The 21,819-nt window shown below is 36.8% G+C and overlaps 1 protein-coding gene across 4 annotated transcripts in view; it reads right to left on the minus strand.

Moving 5' to 3' along the window:
- Window positions 1-21,819, minus strand: part of USP9X (ubiquitin specific peptidase 9 X-linked) — a 125,511-nt gene that overhangs the window by 58,934 nt on the left and 44,758 nt on the right. For 2 of the 4 annotated variants that reach the window (XM_059050698.2, XM_067023978.1), the window contains exons 7-15: window positions 21,313-21,428; window positions 20,609-20,860; window positions 20,394-20,532; window positions 17,747-17,899; window positions 16,737-16,841; window positions 11,760-11,966; window positions 10,258-10,394; window positions 8,948-9,081; window positions 766-853 (exon numbers count right to left, since the gene is read on the minus strand). In XM_059050698.2, coding sequence (XP_058906681.1) covers window positions 766-853; window positions 8,948-9,081; window positions 10,258-10,394; window positions 11,760-11,966; window positions 16,737-16,841; window positions 17,747-17,899; window positions 20,394-20,532; window positions 20,609-20,860; window positions 21,313-21,428 — 1,331 coding nt within the window. Of the gene's footprint in view, window positions 1-765; window positions 854-8,947; window positions 9,097-10,257; window positions 10,395-11,759; window positions 11,967-16,736; window positions 16,842-17,746; window positions 17,900-20,393; window positions 20,533-20,608; window positions 20,861-21,312; window positions 21,429-21,819 lie in introns of all 4 variants that reach the window. The other 2 variants (XM_059050697.2, XM_067023977.1) reach the window with 1 other exon arrangement.

Consider the following 21,819-nt stretch of genomic DNA (forward strand, 5'->3'; position numbering starts at 1 on the left):
TAAGGCTATAATTAATGTAGCCCAGGAGAAAATTCCCCAGTGTATCAAAAAAATAAATGCAATAGATTTTCTGAGGCACTGATAATCTGGGCATTTCCTTCAGCATGCTTATGATCTGAATAAGCTCTTCTGCTATATGATGTGGTTTCTGAATTCACAAGAAACCTCTCATCATGAAAAATTTTAACAATTTCAAATCTACAAGTGTATAATCATTAAAAGCTAAACATCAATGAGTAAATCAAGCCTTGGACTACATTTAACTTTGGCTTAAGGGAATAAACCTCTTTTCTTCATCCCCAACAGAATGTTATTAACACATGACTCCAGACCACCTTTGTCAGCCACTGTTAGGATAAATAGGGCACCAAAGAACTCAATCACTCTTTTGGGGTGCTGGTCCAACAGCCTTTTCTCCCTATTTCCTTAGTGTCTATGATATCATTAAGGTCAATATGGTTCTCTAGCTGGTTGTCAAAATATGGAAATCTCTTCTTTAAAAATAAACAAATCTATACAAAAGGTTTAAATGTGTTCTCTTCAAATACTTCTTTGCAGTCAAAGAAGAAAAGTTAAAACTCAGCCAATAATTTAAAAATATTTAATAATGAACACATAGGGAAATATCCTGTGACTTTCATGTAATGATTTCCACATGGGGAAATAAAACATGGCAAGAGCCACCTAACAGAGACCTAGTCATACAGCATATCAACTTGGTATTCTTTGTCTTAAAAAGAGCAACACTAATTGTTTAAAACAAACCTAAGGAAGTTAAGCCGTTCTTGGACTTCTTGAACATGACTATATCTACTTCCCAGCCTCACAGTTTGTGGGTCATAGTCTTCATGGTCTGCAAATTAAGAGAAATCTTGCATTATACACATGGTTACCCATATCATTGCTGACTTTAATCAAAGGAAGATAAGTCAGTTAAAAAGTCGTTAATCCTTTATCACTAAAAGGCAACATTAATTTACTAATTACTGGTAGTTTCTACCCATCTCCTTTTTCCCAACCAAAATAACCTTTCCTTTCACATAACCAAAAGAAAATAGTCTGTTAAATGTGCTGTCAAAAATAATTCTTCATACAACCCTTTCGCCCAACTTTCATACATAATGAAGTAATTTCTGATTATAGCCTAAGACTGACCTGAGTGGTCTGTTATAAAAAATTATATTACCAACCTCTATCTAGGAAATTAAAAGTTAACACAAGATGCTACTCTACATAATGAAGTTATCATACCATAGTCACCACCAGCATGTTATGAAAGCCTTGAACATTCTCAGATAAATTTAAGAAAATCTACCCTTCTATCACGGCACGATGATGGGTATATATTGGTCACTAGGCCTAGCTTAATTTGGAAATTCCTTAAAAAAATTTTAATAAAACAAAGATAGTAAACCCTTTGATTTTACTTTCATTAGAGTATACCCTACAATGGAAGAAAAAAGTCTCAGCGTTTGCAATGAAAGACCAGAGCAAAAAAAATCTTTAAAAGCACCTCCGGTCCTAAAAACACGTTGGACAGTGTTTTTTTTGTTTTCATTTTATTGGAAAAAGCCATATATGATCTGGAGATGGGCAAGTTAATTTGTGGCTTAGAGCAGAAGAAAGCTGAAGCAAATGTTCTGAACAAGTGCTTTCAACTACTTGGGAATCAGTGACATTTCTTCCAGAAAGTTGAGGCAAGTTATGCAGGAATAAGAAATTATGTAATTTTTAAAAAAGAAATTGTATAATTTAATTAGCATTAATTATTGGTATTTTCATACCCTGGATCTTATGGTATGTGTATGCCAGCGCCAAAGAATTCTGATTGTGTGAGACCCTTTAGACACAGTAATGGTAATCAATGTCTTCATTAAAAAAAAAAAAAATTATTTATTTTTGGCTGCATTGGGTCTTCGTTGCTGCACGCGGGCTTTCTCTAGTTGCAGCAAGCGGGGGCTAGTCTTCGTTGCAGTGTGCGGGCTTCTCACTGCGGTGGCTTCTCTTGTTGCGGGGCATGGGCTCTAGGCGTGCAGGCTTCAGTAGCTGCAGCACTCAGCTCAGTAGTTGCAGCATGCAGGCCCTAGAGCGCAGGCTCAGTAGTTGTGGCGCACGGGCTTAGTTGCTCCGCGGTATATGGGATCTTCCCGGACCAGGGCTCGAACCCGTGCCCCCTGCATTGGCAGGCGGATTCTTAACCACTGCACCACCAGGGAAGTCCAATAAATGTCTTCAAATACAGTGAGGTTTCTTCTCTGAACAAAATCTTAACATGTTATAAAGATGGACCACTTACAATGTTTGGAAACATCTTTTGATGCTTTGGTGAAGAAAAGCAGCCCAATGTATTATGACTACCTGCTTTCTACTTGCACATAATACTGCTATCTACCCAAGTCCTAAAACACATATTGTCTACTCCCAAGAAAAGACAATTTCATTAGGGCTCAGGACTTGAAGCACTACTTCTCAAGAGGTTTTCTCAAGAAATTGAATAGAATTCTATTCCACTATGTAGCAATTTTCTTTTTCAGAGCATCAAAGTACCTGAATAAACGATGGACTTTTTTCCTTAACAATGAGTTTACACACAGTTTTGTTTGTCAGGTTCTTTTTTAGGGGAAATTTTAATAATTTCAAAAGTAAGTTTAAAAAATAATATAAGAAACCCTTATCACCTTTACTCATATCACCAGTTGCTTACATTTTGCCCCATTTGCTTAACTAATCATCACATATATGTATATGTGTGTGTTTAATTTTTCTAAAACATTTGAGAGTAACTTGGCGACATGTCCCTTTATTCCTAAATACTGCAATGAATATTTCTGAATAACAAAGACATTCTCTTACATAACCACACACAATTATCAAATTAACACTGATACAATGGTATTGTATTATCTAACCCAAGCCTTCTCAACAGCACATTATTGACATTTGGAGCTGGATAATTCTTTGCTGTGTTGAACTGCCCTATGCAGCAGTGTAGGATATCTAGCAGCATCCCAGGCCTCTACCCACTAAATTCCAGGAGCATCCTTGCCCAACTGCCCCCCCCATTAAGATAACCAAAAAAATCTCCAATTTTACCAGTAATGTCCATTTATGCCTTCTTTACTCCAAATCCAAGATTAAGTACACACTGCTTTTAGCTGTCATGCTAATTCTTCTTTAATCTGGAGAATTCAACATTCTATTTCTTGACCTTTTATAAAACTATGAGCCAATTTTATTGCATGTTGCTTAATGTGGGCTCCTCTGATGTTTCCGCATGATTAGATTCAGGCTAGGCATTTTGGCAACAGAGTACCACAGAAGTAACCCTATATACTCCTCAAAGAATCATTATCAGGAGGAATAGCATATGTCATTCTGCGGCACTATTCATGTCAGCTTTGATCACCTGGTCAATGCGGTTTCCACCAGGTTTCTCCACTGTAAAGTTACTATTTTTCTTTTTAATTAATTTGTGGGGAGATACTTTGAGACTATGTAAATAGCTTGTCTATCAAACTTCTACCCACTAGTTTTAGCATCCTCTCCCTTTTATTTAAGTGGCAGCACTTTATCAAGAGCTGGGACCCTGAACATAGGGAAGAGATTTGAAAACATTCAATGAAAGCCAAAGAATAATCAAGAAAAGTCAAGAAGTAAGAAGATCCCTCTATGCTAAATAGGAATACAGGAGCCCTACACTTCGCTACAGAGGAGTTTCCAGGCTTATAAAACATAAACAAGATGGTTGGTGGTTCTGCCCATAAACATTCAGCTCTAAATAAAGAGATTAGTTAGCTTACGGCTAAGGCTAACATGAACTGGCTCTTGTCATTATTATTATTTTTTAAAATTTATTTACTTATTTATTTATTTCTGGCTGCGTTGGGTCTTTGTTGCTGCCCGCGGATTTTCTCTAGTTGTGGTGCACGGGCTTCTCAGTGCAGTGGCTTCTCTTTGTTGCAGATCATGGACTCTAGGCACACAGGATTCAGTAGTTGTGGCGCACGGGCTTAGCTGCTCCGTGGCATGTGGGATCTTCCCAGACCAGGGCTCAAACCCGTGTCCCCTGCATTGGCAGGCAGACTTTTTTTTTTTTTGGGGGGCGGTACGCGGGCGTCTCACTGTTGTGGCCTCTCCCATTGCGGAGCGCAGGCTGCGGGCACGCAGGCTCAGCGGCCATGGCTCACAGGCCTAGCCGCTCTGCGGCACGTGGGATCTTCCCAGACTGGGGCACGAACCCATGTCCCCTGCATCGGCAGGCGGACTCTCAACCACTGCGCCACCAGGGAAGCCCGGCAGGTGGATTCTTAAGTCTTAAGCACTGTGCCACCAGGGAAGTTCCTGTATATTGATCTTAATTCCTGCAATCTAGGGGAACTCATTTATTAGTTTTAATAGATTTTAGCAGATTCTTTAGAATTTTCTGTATATGAAATGGTGTTATCTATTAGACATAATTTACAATTTCTTTTCCAATCTGGATTTTTAAATTTCTTTTTCATGTCTAGTTGATCTCGCTAGCATCTTCAGTAGAATGCTAAATAAAAGGGACTAGAGTGGACATCCTGTCTCATTCCTAATCCGAAGAGGAAAGCAGCCACTCTTTCACCATTAAGTATGATGTTAGCTGTAGGCTTTTTGAGATGCCCTTTATCAGGTTGTGGAAATTTCCTTCTATTCCTGGTTTGTTGAATGTTTTTATAATGACAGGTGTTGGATTTTGTCAAATGCTTTTTCTGCATCTACTGAGATGATCTCATAGTTTTGGCCCTTTATTCTATTAATACGGTATATTACAATTGACTTGGGGTGTCAAATCAACATTGTTACAGGGGTACATTCCATTTGGCCCTGGTGCATAATCCTTTTTATATGTTGCTGGATTCTGTTTGCTTGTTTTTTTGATAACTTTTGACTATATCACAAGGTATACTGATCTGCAATTTTCTTTTGATGTCTTTGTATTATTTTGGTAGCAGGATAATAACAGCTTCATACTATGAGCCTGGAAGTATTCCTCTTTTTGAAAGAATATGTGAAGGACTGGTGTTAATTCTTCTTTAGATATTCAGTAAATTCACTAATTCACTAATGAAATTCACTAATGACCTGGATCTGGGTTTTTCTTTGTGGGAAGTTTTTTGATTACTAATTCAATCTTTTTACTTGTTATACATCTATTCAAATTTTTAATTGCTTCTTGAGTCAATTTCAGTAATCTGGCATTCTCTTATTTTTTAAATTTTTGTTAAGGTTAGTGGTGATGGCCTCTCCTTTTTGACTTTCACAAGTGAGCCTAACTAAAGGTTTGTAAATTTTGCTGATATTTTCAAAGAACCAACCTCTAGTTTCATTGATTTTCTCCTCTATTTCACTTATTTCTGCTCTAATCTTTATTAATTCCTTTTTGTTTTCAGGTTAGTTTTCTCTATTCCACCTTTTGAAGGTGAAATGTTACTGATTTGCTATCTTTCTTGTTCTTTTTTTTTTTTTTTTTTGCAGTATGCGGGCCTCTCACTGCTGTGGCTTCTCCCAGACCGGGGCACAAACCCGCGTCCCCTGCATTGGCAGGCGGACTCTCAACCACTGCACCACCAGGGAAGCCCTCTTTCTTCTTTAATACAGGAATTCTGCAGTATAAATTTCCTCTAAGCACTGACTTAGGAACACTCCATAAGTTTTGACATTTTGTTCTTTTTCATTCATCTCAGCATATTCTTATTTCACTTGGCATTTCATCTTTGACCCACTGGTTAGTAAAGAATGTATACTTTCCACACACCTGTGAAATTCCCAAATTTACTTTTTAATTTGTAATTTAATTCCACCACGTACAAAAAACCTACCTGCATAATTTCAATGCTTTTAAAGTTAATAAGGCTTGCTTATAGCCTAGAGTATGATCTGTCCTGGAGCATATTCTGTGTATATGTGAGAAGAACGTACATTCTGCTGTTTTCGGGTGGAGTACTCTACAGATTATCTTTTAGGTACAGTTTATGGGTTTATAGTGCTCAGGTCTTCTATTCCCGCCCCCCCCCGCCCCCCTTGGCTTTGAATTACTGTCTGCTGTCAGTTGCTTTCAGCCTAATTACCTCCTTTAGTATTTCTTCAAAGGCAAGTTGGCTAGCAACAAATTATCGCAACGTTTGAGAATGTCTTTACTTTGCCTTCATTTTTGAAAGATAGTTTTGCTGAATGTAAGGTTCTTAGTTGTCAGATCCCTCCCCTGCCCCTGGCACTTTGAATAGGCTGTCCTACTGCCTCCTGGCCTCCAACGTTCTGATAAATCAGTTGTTAATTTTATTGGGGTTTCCTTGTATATGAGGAGGTAACTAAAAGTGGCAGTCCTCAGAAGACAGAATGCAAAAATGTGGTCTACAATAAAGACAAGTCCTCCAACTCTAACCAGAGACCAGGAAAAACGGTAAATAAAACTTTTGTAAGTGTTCAAGTCAGTACAAAGTCTATCTTACCAATAAGGTAAACCTTAAGTGAAAACTGAGAGATGGTTTTATACTGTGTTGTATGCATATAAAAAACTTAAAAAAAATGACTTGGTAAGCACCAATGCTTGAAGGCAATAAAAACACATGAGTAAACATTGAAGATAATTTTAGTAAGTTCATTACTTTATCTAAATAATGTTAAAACAGGAGGCAGAATTAGCTGACCATACTATTGAGGAAATGTCATCACCTCCCCCTGCCAAAGCTTAAGATACTAGTACAGATGAAACATGGGCAGGACAGATAATACTGGTGAAATACTTATCAGAAATTGAGAATATCAGTAAACTAGAAGCCTGATGTTATCCTGCTGAATAATGTCTCATACCTAATGGGATCCATGCAACACTTTTTATTATATAGAGGCTAAAACATAATTTACTTTTGAATTGCAAATTTGGAAATCGGTGGTTGATCGATTTCCAAATGGCATGAAAAGTTTGTTTTAACAGGAGAATTTTACTAGCTTTAAAAATTACTTTCTCCCCCATATTTAAGTATCTGGAGACTGATCAGTATTAATCCGAAGATTACTACAATAGAGGAAGAAAAGGTATCAAAGATAGGACGAACAGAAGGTATGGTGTCAACAAAGTCAGGGGAACATATCAGTAGCAACAAGAATTCAAGGGCTTACTATGTACCAGGCATTATTCTAGCATAAATAACTTGTTCAAGGTCACACACCTAATATGTTAGGTCATGTTTCAAATCTAGGCAATCTTACTATGCAGATTCACATCTCTTACTTTGTGAAGATACAGACAATATAAGAAGGGGAAACTGAAGCCTGAAGACATGTAGAATTTGACTACAAAGGAAAAGAAAACCCTAGTGAGGCTGAACTGTACGTGTATCATCTCTTGATAGCCTCGAGAGCAGGATTCTCAACCTCTGACAATGAAATTAAATGAAATACCACATGCAAATAAATTAAGTAAAAATTAGCAATGCAACACATGTGGTTTATATTAAGGCTTCATCTGGGGGGAAGGCCTGCATTGGCATCTGTGAGGGCTTTGTACCATCAAGAAGAGGTGACATCATAACAGAATGTGAGTTACATTAAACTGAGCCAAGATGTTTGAATGCTTGGGAGTACTACATGCAAACCTCTTTTGCCTCTCTAAGATTTTGTCTGCATTTGGTATATAACATAAATCATATGGTTGCATGCCTATGTTGTCCTGATTATTCTATCATGCTACTTAGATGGAACTTAGGACTGAAATGATGAAAGATTATTGCCTGGTGCCATTCAGTTGCCTGATGCTTAAACTGGCTATGCAATCTATTAACTAGGAGGACTCAGCTGGCCCAGAGTGGTAAATGGAAGAACAGAGTCAACAAAATCAGTTCAGGTATCTTGAGAGCTGCTTAGTTTTTCAATTATGTTTATCTGAGTTTTATATGGGAATGTATGTATGTACCTTAAGTGTTAAGCAAAAACCTTGTGATTTATAAGCACCTTGGTTGGGATTTTATTCAACAATGCCAAGAGTCTACTCTAACTCTTCAAATAATGAGTATTAGAAATATCCTCATTTTTAATACATATATTGGCTTCTGCAGACTCTACTATAACATGTTAAAGGAGTGGTATGTTGAGTGACCATTATGTTCAATTCTATCTCTGTAGTAATATAAAATTTTCTTTCTATGGCAATGTGAAGAAACTTAAACCTACAAGATAGTTCTGGGGGTTATTTTGGGGCCTATGAGTTTGGCATAAGACAGAGGAATATGTACTAAGAACCCATCTGTACCCTAGCACACAGACTCAAGACACAACTGTCAGAGGGCAAAAGCACACTGAAACAGAGCTCCACATACAGCAGGGACTTAAAAACAGACTGTTGACACCACAGAAATCTTTACCTTAACATGTTAAAACAAATTCACACTTTGAAACCAATGTAAACATGTGGATTCTAGTAGCCTCGGATCTCTTTCTTATAAACTTTTAATTCATAAAGTCTGAAGAACTTATGAGACATGGACTTAGGATTACAAAAGAACTATAGTATTTCCAAAAACAGACTTAGACAAAAGTTTTCTTGAAAAGATAAAGGTGGTGGTAGTAAGGAAACAAAGGATGAAAAAGAGTCAGGTATATACCTAGGAAGGTAACAACCAATTGTAGTATAGGCAGGCAGAGCTCCCAGGCAGGGAAGAAAAAGAAATCAATTTAACAAGGAGAGTGGGTAAGGCAAGCACTTAGTAAAGAGCCTTGAAGTACTGGCCTGGAGTTTTGAGTGTGTAAGATTTGGGAGTAAAAGTGGATCACAAGTTCATAAAGGAACACAGTTTATAAAATCAACTACCTCACATCTTTAAAAATACATTTGTTGTCACTTCTAAGGTAATTGATGAAAAAAAATGCTGGTAAGGGAAACTGCTGTTATTTTTCATAGTTCATGTTAGCTTACAATACATACCTCTAGCATATAGTCTCATGCTTTCCATATAAGTTGCAAGGTTTTCTGCTACCAAAGTAACTAGGGCATGATTGTGCTGAAGTTGATTGATTAAGTCATGGCGATAGAATACATGGGGACTTCGCTGAGTTTGACTGAAACGAGAAGAACTTAACAATATAATTAGGCAATTAAACTCTGTTGTAATCGAAAGAGCTTATACAATCTAAATTCTGAGATACTAATTTAAACACTTAAAATAGCTTCCTTCATAACAGAAATAACTTTGGGTCATTTATTTTCTTTAATGACAATATTAAGCTATTTAAAAGAAAATAATCAATGCCTCAAAAACAAGACATTAATTCCACTATTCTTACTTCATACAAAAACTATGCATTAATATTCTCCAATTTCACACTATGGGAAAAATTAATGACTGATTTCTTCTCCCATACTGCAGTAGTACCAAAGCACTTACAAGTTTACATGATTATTTCCAGAATTATAAAATAGAAACATTTCTTGTAACATTAGCACCACAAAGATTATGTTGTAAATGTAGTGGAGAATTTAATCAAAGAAAGTGCTTTCGTTAAAATTTTATTAGGCATTCAAAGTACAGAATTATCTCTTATTTCCATCAAGTATGCCAGACAATTTCAGTGGCATGTGTTGTATCTATCAATCTCATTCCTCACTGCATTTTATCCTTCCTGCTCTGTTCCCTTTTTGCCTGTATCTACCTTAATCCGTATTATATATTTCTTACAGACATTATATTTCCGTAATTGGTTTACTTTGCAATGTTTTAACGTTTTATTAACTTTGAAATGTCATACTGCAGAAGTTTTCAAAGTAAAATAAACCTATTGGCTTTTTAAATAGTTTTTAAAGTTAATTTCAAACACTAGATTTCAGGTATGTTCAAATGATGAAAGATGACAGGTATAGTTTAAAAATACTTTTTTCTGATTTATTTTATCTAAATTTCTGTTAAATAGCCGACTTTAAATATCTTACATGCCAAACTTTAGTTACTGGAATAATCTGTTCTTGTACTTTCTGGTTATAAGAGTTGGAACAGATAACATGAAAGCAATATCACCTTTACTCTGATACTTATCACTAAATTGTGTCTTACTTCCTCATCAAAAAAAGAGGTGGATATGATAAAGGAATCCTCTTTTGTTCAAATTTAATCCATGTGTAAGCGTCCTGTCACCCCACTGTAATTTTCTTTTGTAAAACTTGTTTTCACCAACTGACAATGCCGCTTTTCAATAAAATACATAAATAAAAATACTGAAATTTTCTGTTAAAAGCCTTACCTCAAATTTTGAGGTGCTTCGCCAAACAAACTACAAATTTCTCTTATTTGTTTCAATGCAGGAATTACCCATTTGTCATTTGTACGAAGTTCTTCTATAAAGCGATCTATCCACTGTATCTTCTGTGTGTCACGGTCCTTAAAAAACAATTTCAATGTTTTATATAGGTCAATACTCAGTTTGAGAATTACAAAATAGAGCTTTTCTTATAAGATTAGCATCATACACATTATGCTGTAACTGCAGTAAAGAACTTAATAATAATAAAAAGCTGCTTTTAAGTATTTTTATTCCACATATACTACCAAAACTCCCCAAAGTAAAACACTATTATAAAAACTCAACATGACACGGATTCAGATATATCTACAGAAAGGTATTAAGCACACTAAAAAGTTTGATTTTAAGTTGCCAGGAGGTAGACATTTAACTTTATCCAATGTATTAAGAGATTCTAGCACGTAATAAAATCCAGCAATAACATGTAACTCCAATTGTTACTCTGTATGGGTTTGTTTTTAGCATAGTAAGGAACATTGAAAATTTATGTTTTACCAAGAAAATAGTATGGCAACTGAGTGAAAAAAATTCACCAAAAATAAATTCACACACAAGGAGAGAAACAGAAACAGGTATAAGGGATTAAAAATTAATGTTATAAAATCAAAATTACTTCAGATATATTTTACTTCTCATACTTTATTTACTTTACTCCTTCCCCTGAGTCAATAATCAGAAATGTAGGTTTGTGTACCTAACAATTTTAAGTACAGATTATTTTATTTTGTGTTTGTGTCTCTCTTTAATGAAATAATTTAAACTCAAGGTTCTTATTACTATTTGGTATACTAAATACTTAATGAACTACTAGTACAACAAGTGTAGTGGAAAAAAAACCACACCTACACCTACGTGAGCTTATTAGTTCTTATCTAAATATCAGTTCATTAGTATAGGAAATAGTTTTAACAAGTAGGAAATTAGTTATTCAGCAATATTCATTTTACCATGAATTTAAAAGATACACATGCTACAAGTTAGAATGCAGGGAAGCTGTTGTGTGATCTGCTCACAGGGAAGGCACTAAATGTTTTAGTGTTTAGGAAGCTCTACTAATTCTTCCCAACTTCCGTAAGAAGCAAAGAAAACCTAACTTCTCTTACCTCTAAAGTCCATAATCAACTTTAATATCTTATATGATCTACTGATATTTGAAACTGGTATTTCAGCACCATACATCTGACACTACCACTACTATATTACTTGTTTTGTTTATACTGTCTTTCTACTAAGAAGACTAAACTGCTTTTAGATGATGCACAAAACTTAGACATAGAGACCTAAGAGGCAGGTGGACTTACATGATCAAAGTATGTCAATTCTTGAAGATCACTTCAAAAATAATAATGTCAGAAAAACCTGGAACTATTCTGCTGTATCTAAGCCAACCTCATGGTGAAGGAGAAGGGTCACAAAACGTGAGCAAGGCAGCACAACCTTACCTGGGAGCAACTATAATCTAGTATTTTTATGTGGGCACTGAGAGCCAGGTCCATGATGTCTACAGGCACATCATCACTATGGGCCAGATTCCACAGGAGGTTCAACACTTTGTGTGCCATCACACCATCTTTATCATCTTCTGCAAGACGACGTATCAGCTCAAGTAGCTTTTCTCGCTGCTTTTTACTTGCATTTGTCCAACTGGCCTAGAAATTTTTTTAAAATGATATGGAAACAACACATATTTATTGGTCACTGCTTAAAATTGTCACTGGATAAACTATATTCATCAGAAAAACAACACAGCTGAGCACAGCATTATTCAAGTGGTATCTGAGCGATAAGACAGGACAGATTTAAATTCCAGGAAAAACAAGAATCTCCATTTACAGTTAAATACCGTAGATCAGAGTTTCTCAACCTTGGTACTACAAACATTCTGGACTGGAAAACTTTTTCCAGTTTTGTCGGGGGCTGTCACGTGCATTGTAGGAAGTTTAACAGCACCCCTGGCCTCTACCCCACTAGAAGCCAGTAGCAACTCCTTCTCCTAGCTGTGACAACAAAAAATATCTCCAGGTATTGCCAAGCATCTCTGGGAAGGAGAACAGCCTCCTGTTGAAAACTACTGCCTTAGATTCAGTCTGTCATTTGCACCTTTAAAATTATATTAAAAGATGTTAAAGACAACTTGATATACAAAGATTTTCATAATAAATGAAAAAAGCCTTTTATAGAGATGTGCATTACACACATTTAAAAACAGAAGTCTAGGGCTTCCCTGGTGGCGCAGTGGTTGGGAGTCCGCCTGCCGATGCAGGGGTCACGGGTTCGGGGCCCGGTCCGGGAGGATCCCACGTGCCGCGGAGCGGCTGGGCCCGTGAGCCATGACCGCTGGGCCTGCGCGTCCGGAGCCTGTGCTCCGCAACGGGAGAGGCCACGGCAGTGAGAGGCCCGCGTACCACAAAAAAAAAAAAAAAAAAAATAAATAAATAAAAACAGAAGTCTATAACAAAGTCTGTTATTATCCAAGACTTATACACAGAACAGAAATGATACAATGCTATTTCAATTTAGAAGACAGAATACTCATTTAAAAACTCTAAAATGGAACAAACAAACAAACAAACAAACCCTCTCTAAAATGGTACTTTTTAAATGCCCAGTTTATACAATGGGGTATGTGTGCAGACTGGTGGCATCTGGTGGGTAGAGGTCAGGGATGTTGCTAGACAACATGAGAAAAGGTGTATGTATAAAGTTGATAATCAGTGTTTATTGGAAAATAAACTGCAATCAACCTAATGGCAAATAGCAGAAGGATGATTAAGTCAATTACAGAGGATCCTTTCAATGGAATTATTACTCAGACATTTACAATGTGATAAATACAGGGTATGTCGTAAGTCTACTGGAGTGAATATTTCTAATTCCTCCTAGACCCCTTAAAATTATGAAAGGAATAAGAGAAAGCTGCTAGGAATATAAGAAAAGACTGAAATATTAGACTTTATTACAATTAAGAACATTTTAAAGAGAGAGACCAGCAAGCATTATGTGCCTCCTAAAGAAGAGCACATCACCACATATGATATATTCTAGCAAAACAACAAAAAAGGCTCTGTATCATACTTTTGATATACAGCAAAGCAATAATCAACCCAGTTTCCTCAACAAATAATTTACAAGGAAAAAGTAAAGACAAAGGGAGGAATTGCAGATTCAAAGAGACTTAAAAGACATATGCGACTGATTACAAACTATGGAGCCTAGCTCAAACAAACAAAAATAAGGTCTAATCTGAGGCAACTGAAGTTTCATCACTATTTGACAATATTAAGGAATTATTAGTTTTTAGGTATGAAAACGATATTGTGAAGTTTTTCTTCATGTACGTATCTCTAACAGACATATACTAAAATCATTAAATATGAAAAGGAGAATCTATCAAGAATATTTGTTCAGGGCTTCCCTGGTGGCGCAGTGGTTAAGAATCCACCTGCTAATGCAGGGGACACGGGTTCGATCCCTCGTCTGGGAAGATCCCACATGAGCAACTAAGCCTGTGCACCACAACTCCTGAGCCTGCACTCTAGAGCCCGTGAGCCACAACTACTGAGCCCACGTGCCACAACTACTGAAGCCCGCATGCCTAGAGCCCATGCTCTACAACAAGAGAAGCCACCACAATGAGAAGCCCACGCACTGCAATGAAGAGTTGCCCCCGCTTGCCACAACTAGAGAAAGCCCGCGCACAGCAATAAAGACCCAACGCAGCCAAATAAATAAATAAAAATTCCTTCCTTAAAAAAATAAAGAACATTTGTTCAGCCAAAGCCACCATAAGGTGAGTAAAAAAAACAAACAACCACAATTTGCAACACTTGAACTGATAAAGATGACTAGCGTTCAGAATATGTCAAGAATTCCTAAGAATCAATAAGAAAAGTACAAACAACTCAAAAGGGAAAAATTAGGCAAAAGACTTAAATAGGCTTTTCACACACACACAAAAGAACAGAAACATATGAAAAGATGTTCAACTTCATTAGTGATCACGGATATAAAACCCAATATGACAATGAAGTAACATTTCATTTCATACCAAGCGGACTGTCAAAAATCCCAAATTCTGACAAAAACAAGTGCTGGCAAGGATGTGAAAATCTCGATGGGACTGTAAACTGGTATAACCACTTTGAAGACTTAATTAGAACTCAAACATTGAAAAACTAGACCAGCTAGACCAGGCAAGTATATAAGTCTAATCAATAAGCTTTGAAATCATTTGGTTGCACTCTATAAAGAACTGCAAAGTGACCTGGACTTCATGCTTCTTTTGAATCATCTTTAGTAGAAAGTTTCAAGACACACTCCATAAGAACGTTAGTTTTAGCAACACCTCAAAAAACAGTGCTTGTTACCAAATAGTAAGCGCTCAATAAACATCTATTAATCCAAAGGGGGGGAGCATAGGTGATGGAATTATTTTTATATTTAGACTATTATTGTATTTAGACCACTCTTAGAAGAGGGGGTGCAGGGTCCAGAGAATGTAATAACAATCAACCTCTTCTTTCTCCTCCCATCATGGTCATCACTGGTCATGTACCATCATTTCATAAGTCATCTCAAAATTAACAATGAATGGCAATTAACTTTAGAGTACCCACCGTAACTAATTCTGTTATTTCCTTAGCTGCCTTTGTTGTACTTCAAACTTAATTTTTCCATAAGGCAGTGATTTACAACTTTAATGTACTTAAGATTCATCTGAGAATCTTGCTTAAAATACAGACTCCCAGGCCCCATTCCTAGCAACTCAGAGTTAATTGGTCTTGGGTAGAAGCCAGTAATTGGTATTATTTTTTCTTCAGTTGTGAAATACACATCAAGAAAGTTACAAACATACACATTGTACTACATAATGTAAACACCTATGTAACTATTACCCAGGTCAAAAATAATATGGTAAGCAGCACTCCAGAAGCTAGCTGGGTCTATTTCTAAAGTTTATGTTAATGCAATCAAGGTATATGAAATTCTTGTGTGCCTTCATTCCTTTCTTCAACCTTCTGTTTATTAGACTCACCCTTGTGGTTGAGCTGCTCAAATCTGCTCATTCTCATTGTTATATTTCATTATATGAACATTCCACAATTTATCCATCTTACATAGCAATTTTTAGCTATTATAAATAATTCTGCCACAAATGCTGACTGTGTATACTGGTGTACATATGCATGAATTTCTCTCTACAGTATATATTCAGAAGTCAAAGCGATTAAGTCATGAAAATCTTACACTTTTCCAGAAACACCGAACTATTTTCCTAAGTGGTTGTAGGAACTTATGTTCCCACCAGCAGTCAGTATAACTGCTATAACTGTTATTTTTAACAAGATACCTTCGTGATCTAATGCCAGTTGTTAACAGAATGCCCCTCTGTGAACACTGCCATAACATCTTGTGTTCCTAATCCACAAATTCACCAAACACTTGTCTTTTACAAACCCAGCATTAGTAACTGGAGAGAGACCACTACACAATATGGCTTTAAAAAGTGCATGATGGGGCTTCCCTGGTGGCGCAGTGGTTGAGAGTCTGCCTGCCGATGCAGGGGACGCGGGTTCGTGCCCCGGTCTGGGAGGATCCCACATGCCGCGGAGCGGCTGGGCCCGTGAGCCATGGCCACTGAGCCTGCGCGTCCGGAGCCTGTGCTCCGCAACGGGAGAGGCCACGGCAGTGAGAGGCCCGCGTACCGAAGGAAAAAAAAAGAAAAAAAGAAAAAAAAGAAAAAGTGCATGATGGCACCAATGCAGATATGACTGTAGGAGCTCTTGGGCTACCTTTTGAATTACATTTCCGTTAAGTCCATGAATTACATTTCCAATTTGCCTGTGCATATCACCCCAGACTACTAAGGTATTGGCAGTCCTTGCTGTTGATTCTTTATTTTTCATTGCAACCAATTAATCCTTCCCTGCAGTCCTACAGCTCACTTGAACCTATAATTAAAACACAAACTGCTAGGGGAAAGGAATCCAAATTGACAACTGAATTAAAAAAAAAAAATTCCTTATTTATGAGGACTACTATTATAAAAATGAACATCAAGATCTCACTGAAAAAGAAAACAATGGTCAATTCCTTTACACCAGAAACTGTTTAATGATTTCCATTTAAGTACTTATTGGGTAAGAACCATTCACAGATTTAATGAATTCTTCTTTTTTTGTGTGTGTGTGTGGTATGCGGGCCCTCTCACTGTTGTGGCCTCTCCCTCCGGACCCGCAGGCTCAGCGGCCATGGCTCACGGGCCCAGCTGCTCCGCAGCATGTGGGATCTTCCAGGACTGGGACACGAACCCGCGTCCCCTGCATCGGCAGGCGGACTCTCAACCACTGTGCCACCACGGAAGCCCTAATGAATTAATTCTATTAAAAATGAAACTGTACTACTATGTTAACTATTACCTTAAAGCAATCAAAAAGATGATCAAGTTGCTCAGGAGAAAAATCCCATGCCAGCTTTGCCAGTAGATCATGTACATTCTTCACAATGGCTTCATGCTTCCCCGCCTATTGAAAAATCAAAGAAAATCAGAGCATACTAAAATTTGAACAGCAATAAGTAGCATACACTGTCTGTGGAAAACTATTAATTAATAAAGTATTCCCATCTCCAACTAACTGTGTAACCTAAGAAAATTCCTAACATTTTACATGTTTTAGAACTGCCATCTAAAACCTGACAACTCAATTTCTTGACATACATGGTTAAATGTAGACTTTGGGAATTCATGTGAACTTTTATTAGTTTATTGAATTTAACATGCCAGTTCTAACACTGCAAATAGGAGAATAAGGCCCACCAGTGGTATTGTTTCAAAACTAGAACCTTAAGCACTCAAAGGCAAAACTGAATGCTTTCTTGGTTTCTACAGACTCAATAAACAAAGCTTTGTAATCTAGAACTCATCAATACTTCCCAAGTGATCCACGAATAGAAACTTGTCATTAAGATAATCAAAGGAATCACATAGCTTCTATCTCTGAGACCAAAGATTACTTATCCTTCTAAAAGCTATTAATCCTTCGGATTATTACAGGTTTTTATAAATAATCTAGTGATTTAACTTTCCTGACACTGGAGTTCTTTAAGTATATGAAGAAACCAACTATGGATGTCTTACACTCTTGCAATAGACATTTCTTATGATTTTACTGTTTGCCTCTTATTTAAAACCTGCAAATTGCCAACCTTTACCAAATACATACAGTAGATGTTGGAATATTTTAATTTTAAAAATGTTACTGGCCACCTCAAAAGGATTCTTGAAAGGACTTCTGTAAATAAGCATTTACTTATACTGAAAGTCAAACAGTGTAAGCCTTCATCCCATTTAACTACAACTACTACCATTTCTTTAGTTTTTAGTACATTTCTTTTACAAACCAAAGAGCCACCATCTTAAATTCCTTACCTGCGCTGCCCAGATATTATCAAGATCTTGTAAGGTCAGGGCCTTTTCTTTGATGACAAAACGAAGAATCTTCTCTAGCTTTTCTACATACTGTGGTTGATGAAGACTGTCTCGCAAGACTATGGATAAAATATTGTTCTGCTGTATCCACTCCTAAATAGAATTCAAACACTTGTTTCAAAGCTTCTAAAAAAATATACATAAAGTATTGTTCACACTTTTAGCTTCCAGGGTTTTTTTTCTTTCTTTCTTTTTTTTAGTTGCAGCATGCATGTGGGATTTAGTTCCCCAATCAGGGTTCGAACCTGGGCCCCTTGAATTGGGAGTGCAGTCTTGCCCACTGAACCACCAGGGAAGTCCCTGTTTACACTTTTAAACATTAGTAGGAATTTAAAAACTCAAAATATAATGCACTAATGTAACATGGTTATGTGTTCTTTTGATACAAAATTATGAAAAATCACAATTTCATGGAACTTAATTTTGCACATACAGAAATGTTTCCATGAATTAGAAACAGTGAAATCATTAAAAAGATTTTACTCCAGCATTTACTCAGAAAGTTATTACTGAAATGTAGCAATCGGGCTTCCCTGGTGGCGCAGTGGTTAAGAATATGCCTGCCAATGCAGGGAACATAGGTTTGCGCCCTGGTCTGGGAAGATCCCACATGCCGCTGAGCAACTAAGCCCGTGCGCCACAACTACCGAGCCTGCGCTCTAGAGCCTGCGAGCCACAACTACTGAAGCCTGCGCTCTAGAGCCTGCGAGCCACAACTACTGAAGCCTGTGCACCTAGAGCCCATGTTCTGCAACAAGAGAAGCCCATGCACCGCAACAAAGAGTAGCCCCCGCTCACCACAACTAGAGAAAGCCTGCGCACAGCAACGAAGACCCAATGCAGCCAAATATAAATAAAATAAATAAATTTTAAAATAAATAAATTTTAAAATAAATAAATTTAGCAATCACCATGGTTTAGGTACGATGGGTTATAGGACCCATTTTAGGATCTTTAGATTTTTTTTTTTTTTTTTTTTTTTTTGCGGTACGTGGGCCTCTCACTGTTGTGGCCTCTCCCATTGCGGAGCACAGGCTCCGGACGCGCAGGCTCATTGGCCATGGCTCATGGGCCTAGCCACTCTGCGGCATGTGGGATCTTCCCGGACCGGGGCACAAACCCGCGTCCCCTGCATCGGCAGGCGGACTCTCAACCACTGAGCCACCGGGGAAGCCCAGAATCTTTAGATTTTTTTATACCAGCTTTGATTTGGGTGAAAAGGTACTTTTTTTTCCCCACTTTTATTTATTAACCAATTACACTATTATTGCTTATCCATTAGCTTTTCAATCTTCTAAACAATCCTAATGAGGGCTGTATTACCCTATTACAGAAAAGTAAACAGGTTCAGAAGTGTTGGAACCAGAATCTGAATCAAGGCTGAAAGCTTCCGAAGTCTGTTTCTCTAACACTATGCTATATTGCTTGACAGGTATTTATTTAATATTTAAATCAACAAAAGAAAACTAACTCATGATACAATACAAAGGTAATAACCGTCCACACTGTATGATTTTACACTATTCAATTTAATGAGTAAAAAGTATTTAGCCCCAAAATGTGCTAGAGAAAAGTACACTTCTCAGCTGGTAAAGGTCCTTTTTTACTTCTAATCTATTACAGACAGATATTTTTGTAGAATACAATTAAAATGTGGCAATATCAAATTGCTATAGAAGTTTCTAAACACTCAGTGTCATCTGCCATATTCATCTAGCCTTGGCAACAGCTCAAGGACCAGAACCAGACCTCAGACCACACTGAGTAGCTCTGTGCTCGACTTTCCACAGGGTGAACAGACAAATCAGATACACAAAACTAGATGTCTACCATCTGACCCCCTAACACAGGGCCAATGTGTCTAGGCATCCTCCACATACCTTTTGTCACATTCTAAACACTGTTTTCCCTATGAAACTGAGGCCTCCTTGAGGTCAAGGACAGTTCTTTTACAGATGTCTCCTTAGTACTGTCAGACAGTATGCACTAAAGTTATTCAACCAATATTTAAGTAGCATTCTTATTCATTTTTAAACTATAATATATGCAAATTATGTAGGGTAAATAGTTTCCTAAACTTTCAACATCAAAATGATGTAAATAGAAGTGCTTAAGTGAAGTCCTTACAATGATGACAAAACATTAACTCATGTGTATCTTATTCCAATAATTGTATTTCCTATTTTAAAATGTGTAAGTGGAATTCGTCAAATGAATAGGCCACTTCATTCAATAGCTACCAGATACTACCTAATCTATTCCCCAAATTACCTTTATTTACTCAATTTCAACCCCCCACTCGACAAGCTAATAATTACTTCAGAACACCTACATTCAGCAGTAAGCTTATCAAAGATATGCTAAGTTATCCATTATCATCAAACAATTATATACCATCAAATATACTAAATAATAAACCATGTTATCACAAAAAGTTCTCAGGATTAACAGAGGTGTAAATCAATCCAAACACCTCCCAATTTCAAAGTTTACTTTAAAATGTTAACATTACTAACTTAAAGTAGAGCTATTCTGATTTTTGCCTTAGATAGATTCTTATTCATGAAAGCAGAATCAAAGGACTTACTGCCATTCGTTCAGCTGTGAGCCATTCTTCCTCCTCAGGGTTACCATGCCGATGAGTGTAGTATGATACACTAGATATCACCTTATTAACTTCATTAAGTGCATTCATCTTTCCATTAAAAGAAGAAATTTGCAATAATCTGTAAGAGAAATTCAGTGTTAAATACGATTCTAAACATTCACATAAATAATTATTTCAAGAGGTAAATATCTTACCTAAGTATCATTTTTAACCTAAATATTTCTAAATTTTTTACAGTTTCTTCTTGCCCTGGAACCCTTGAAGCTAAATTTTTCAAAGATTTAATGATCATTGAAAGCGCATCGTTTTTGGCTTCATTCTTTGCTTCTTTTTTCAGTTCTTCATCAGTTAAGTTTTCTAAAAACTGTGGAACCATTTCTATTACTGGAAGGAAGTACTTTTTTACTGTATGAAGAGTGAGAAACTCATAGCATTGTCCAAATGGTCTGAAACAAGAAAGACAAAAATCTCTTTTAATATTCAATTTCTTACAATTCAACTAGGACTGAACTCAGATTGTACCTATTACTTTAAAACAATCCGGGGACTTCCCTGGTGGTCCAGTGGTTAAGACTCCACACTCCCAATGCAGGGGGTGTGGGTTCAATCTCTGACTGGGGAACTAGATCGTGCATGCTGCAACTAAGAGCCCGCATGCTGCAACCAAAGATCCCGCGTGCCGCAACAAAGACCCGGCACAGCCAAATGAATATATTTTTAAATAATAATAAAAAATAAAAAAATAAAATAAACCAGAGTAATTTCCTTTAAAAAATAAAAAATCCAAGTTACCAGCTAAAGAGAAGAAACCACATTTGAAAAAAGAAACAATTTTTATCAAGCAATTAAGTAGCAATTTCTATAATGCACTGAAGATTAATTTTAAAACATAACTTACTTAATAAGGGCTGCAATTATTTGAACATTTAATGCTGATCCATTAATAAAACGATCATGCAAAATCTGAAACCCATTTAAAGTGCCGAATTTGTTGAGAAGATCCACGAGCCAACCCTGCAACAATACAGTTAATAAAAAAGTTAATTTCCTGCTTTTGAGGGGGGGAATGCTATCTGAAGTAATTTCTTGATTGAAACATACTAGAAACAGAAAATTCAATAAAAGAAATTATGTAAAACCATCTTTGAAAAAAGACACGAAATATCGCATATTGTTCACAGTAATCCTGTCTGTGAGAAAAGCATAAGTAGTAGTATAGATCACTAGGGCACAGCTGTTTGTTTGTAACGATATAGCTGGTGAACAGGAATTAGAAGCCATGCTTCTATCTCAGAGATCCCACCATATGGGAATACCTTATTATCTGAAGGTCTATTTTTAAAAATTTAAGGGGGTAAAAAGACTCTTTAAAAAAAAAAAAAAAAGCTATTTGGTAACCTCAGAT

Source organism: Kogia breviceps, chromosome X (genome assembly GCF_026419965.1).
Source record: "Kogia breviceps isolate mKogBre1 chromosome X, mKogBre1 haplotype 1, whole genome shotgun sequence".
Lineage (NCBI taxonomy): Eukaryota > Metazoa > Chordata > Mammalia > Artiodactyla > Physeteridae > Kogia > Kogia breviceps.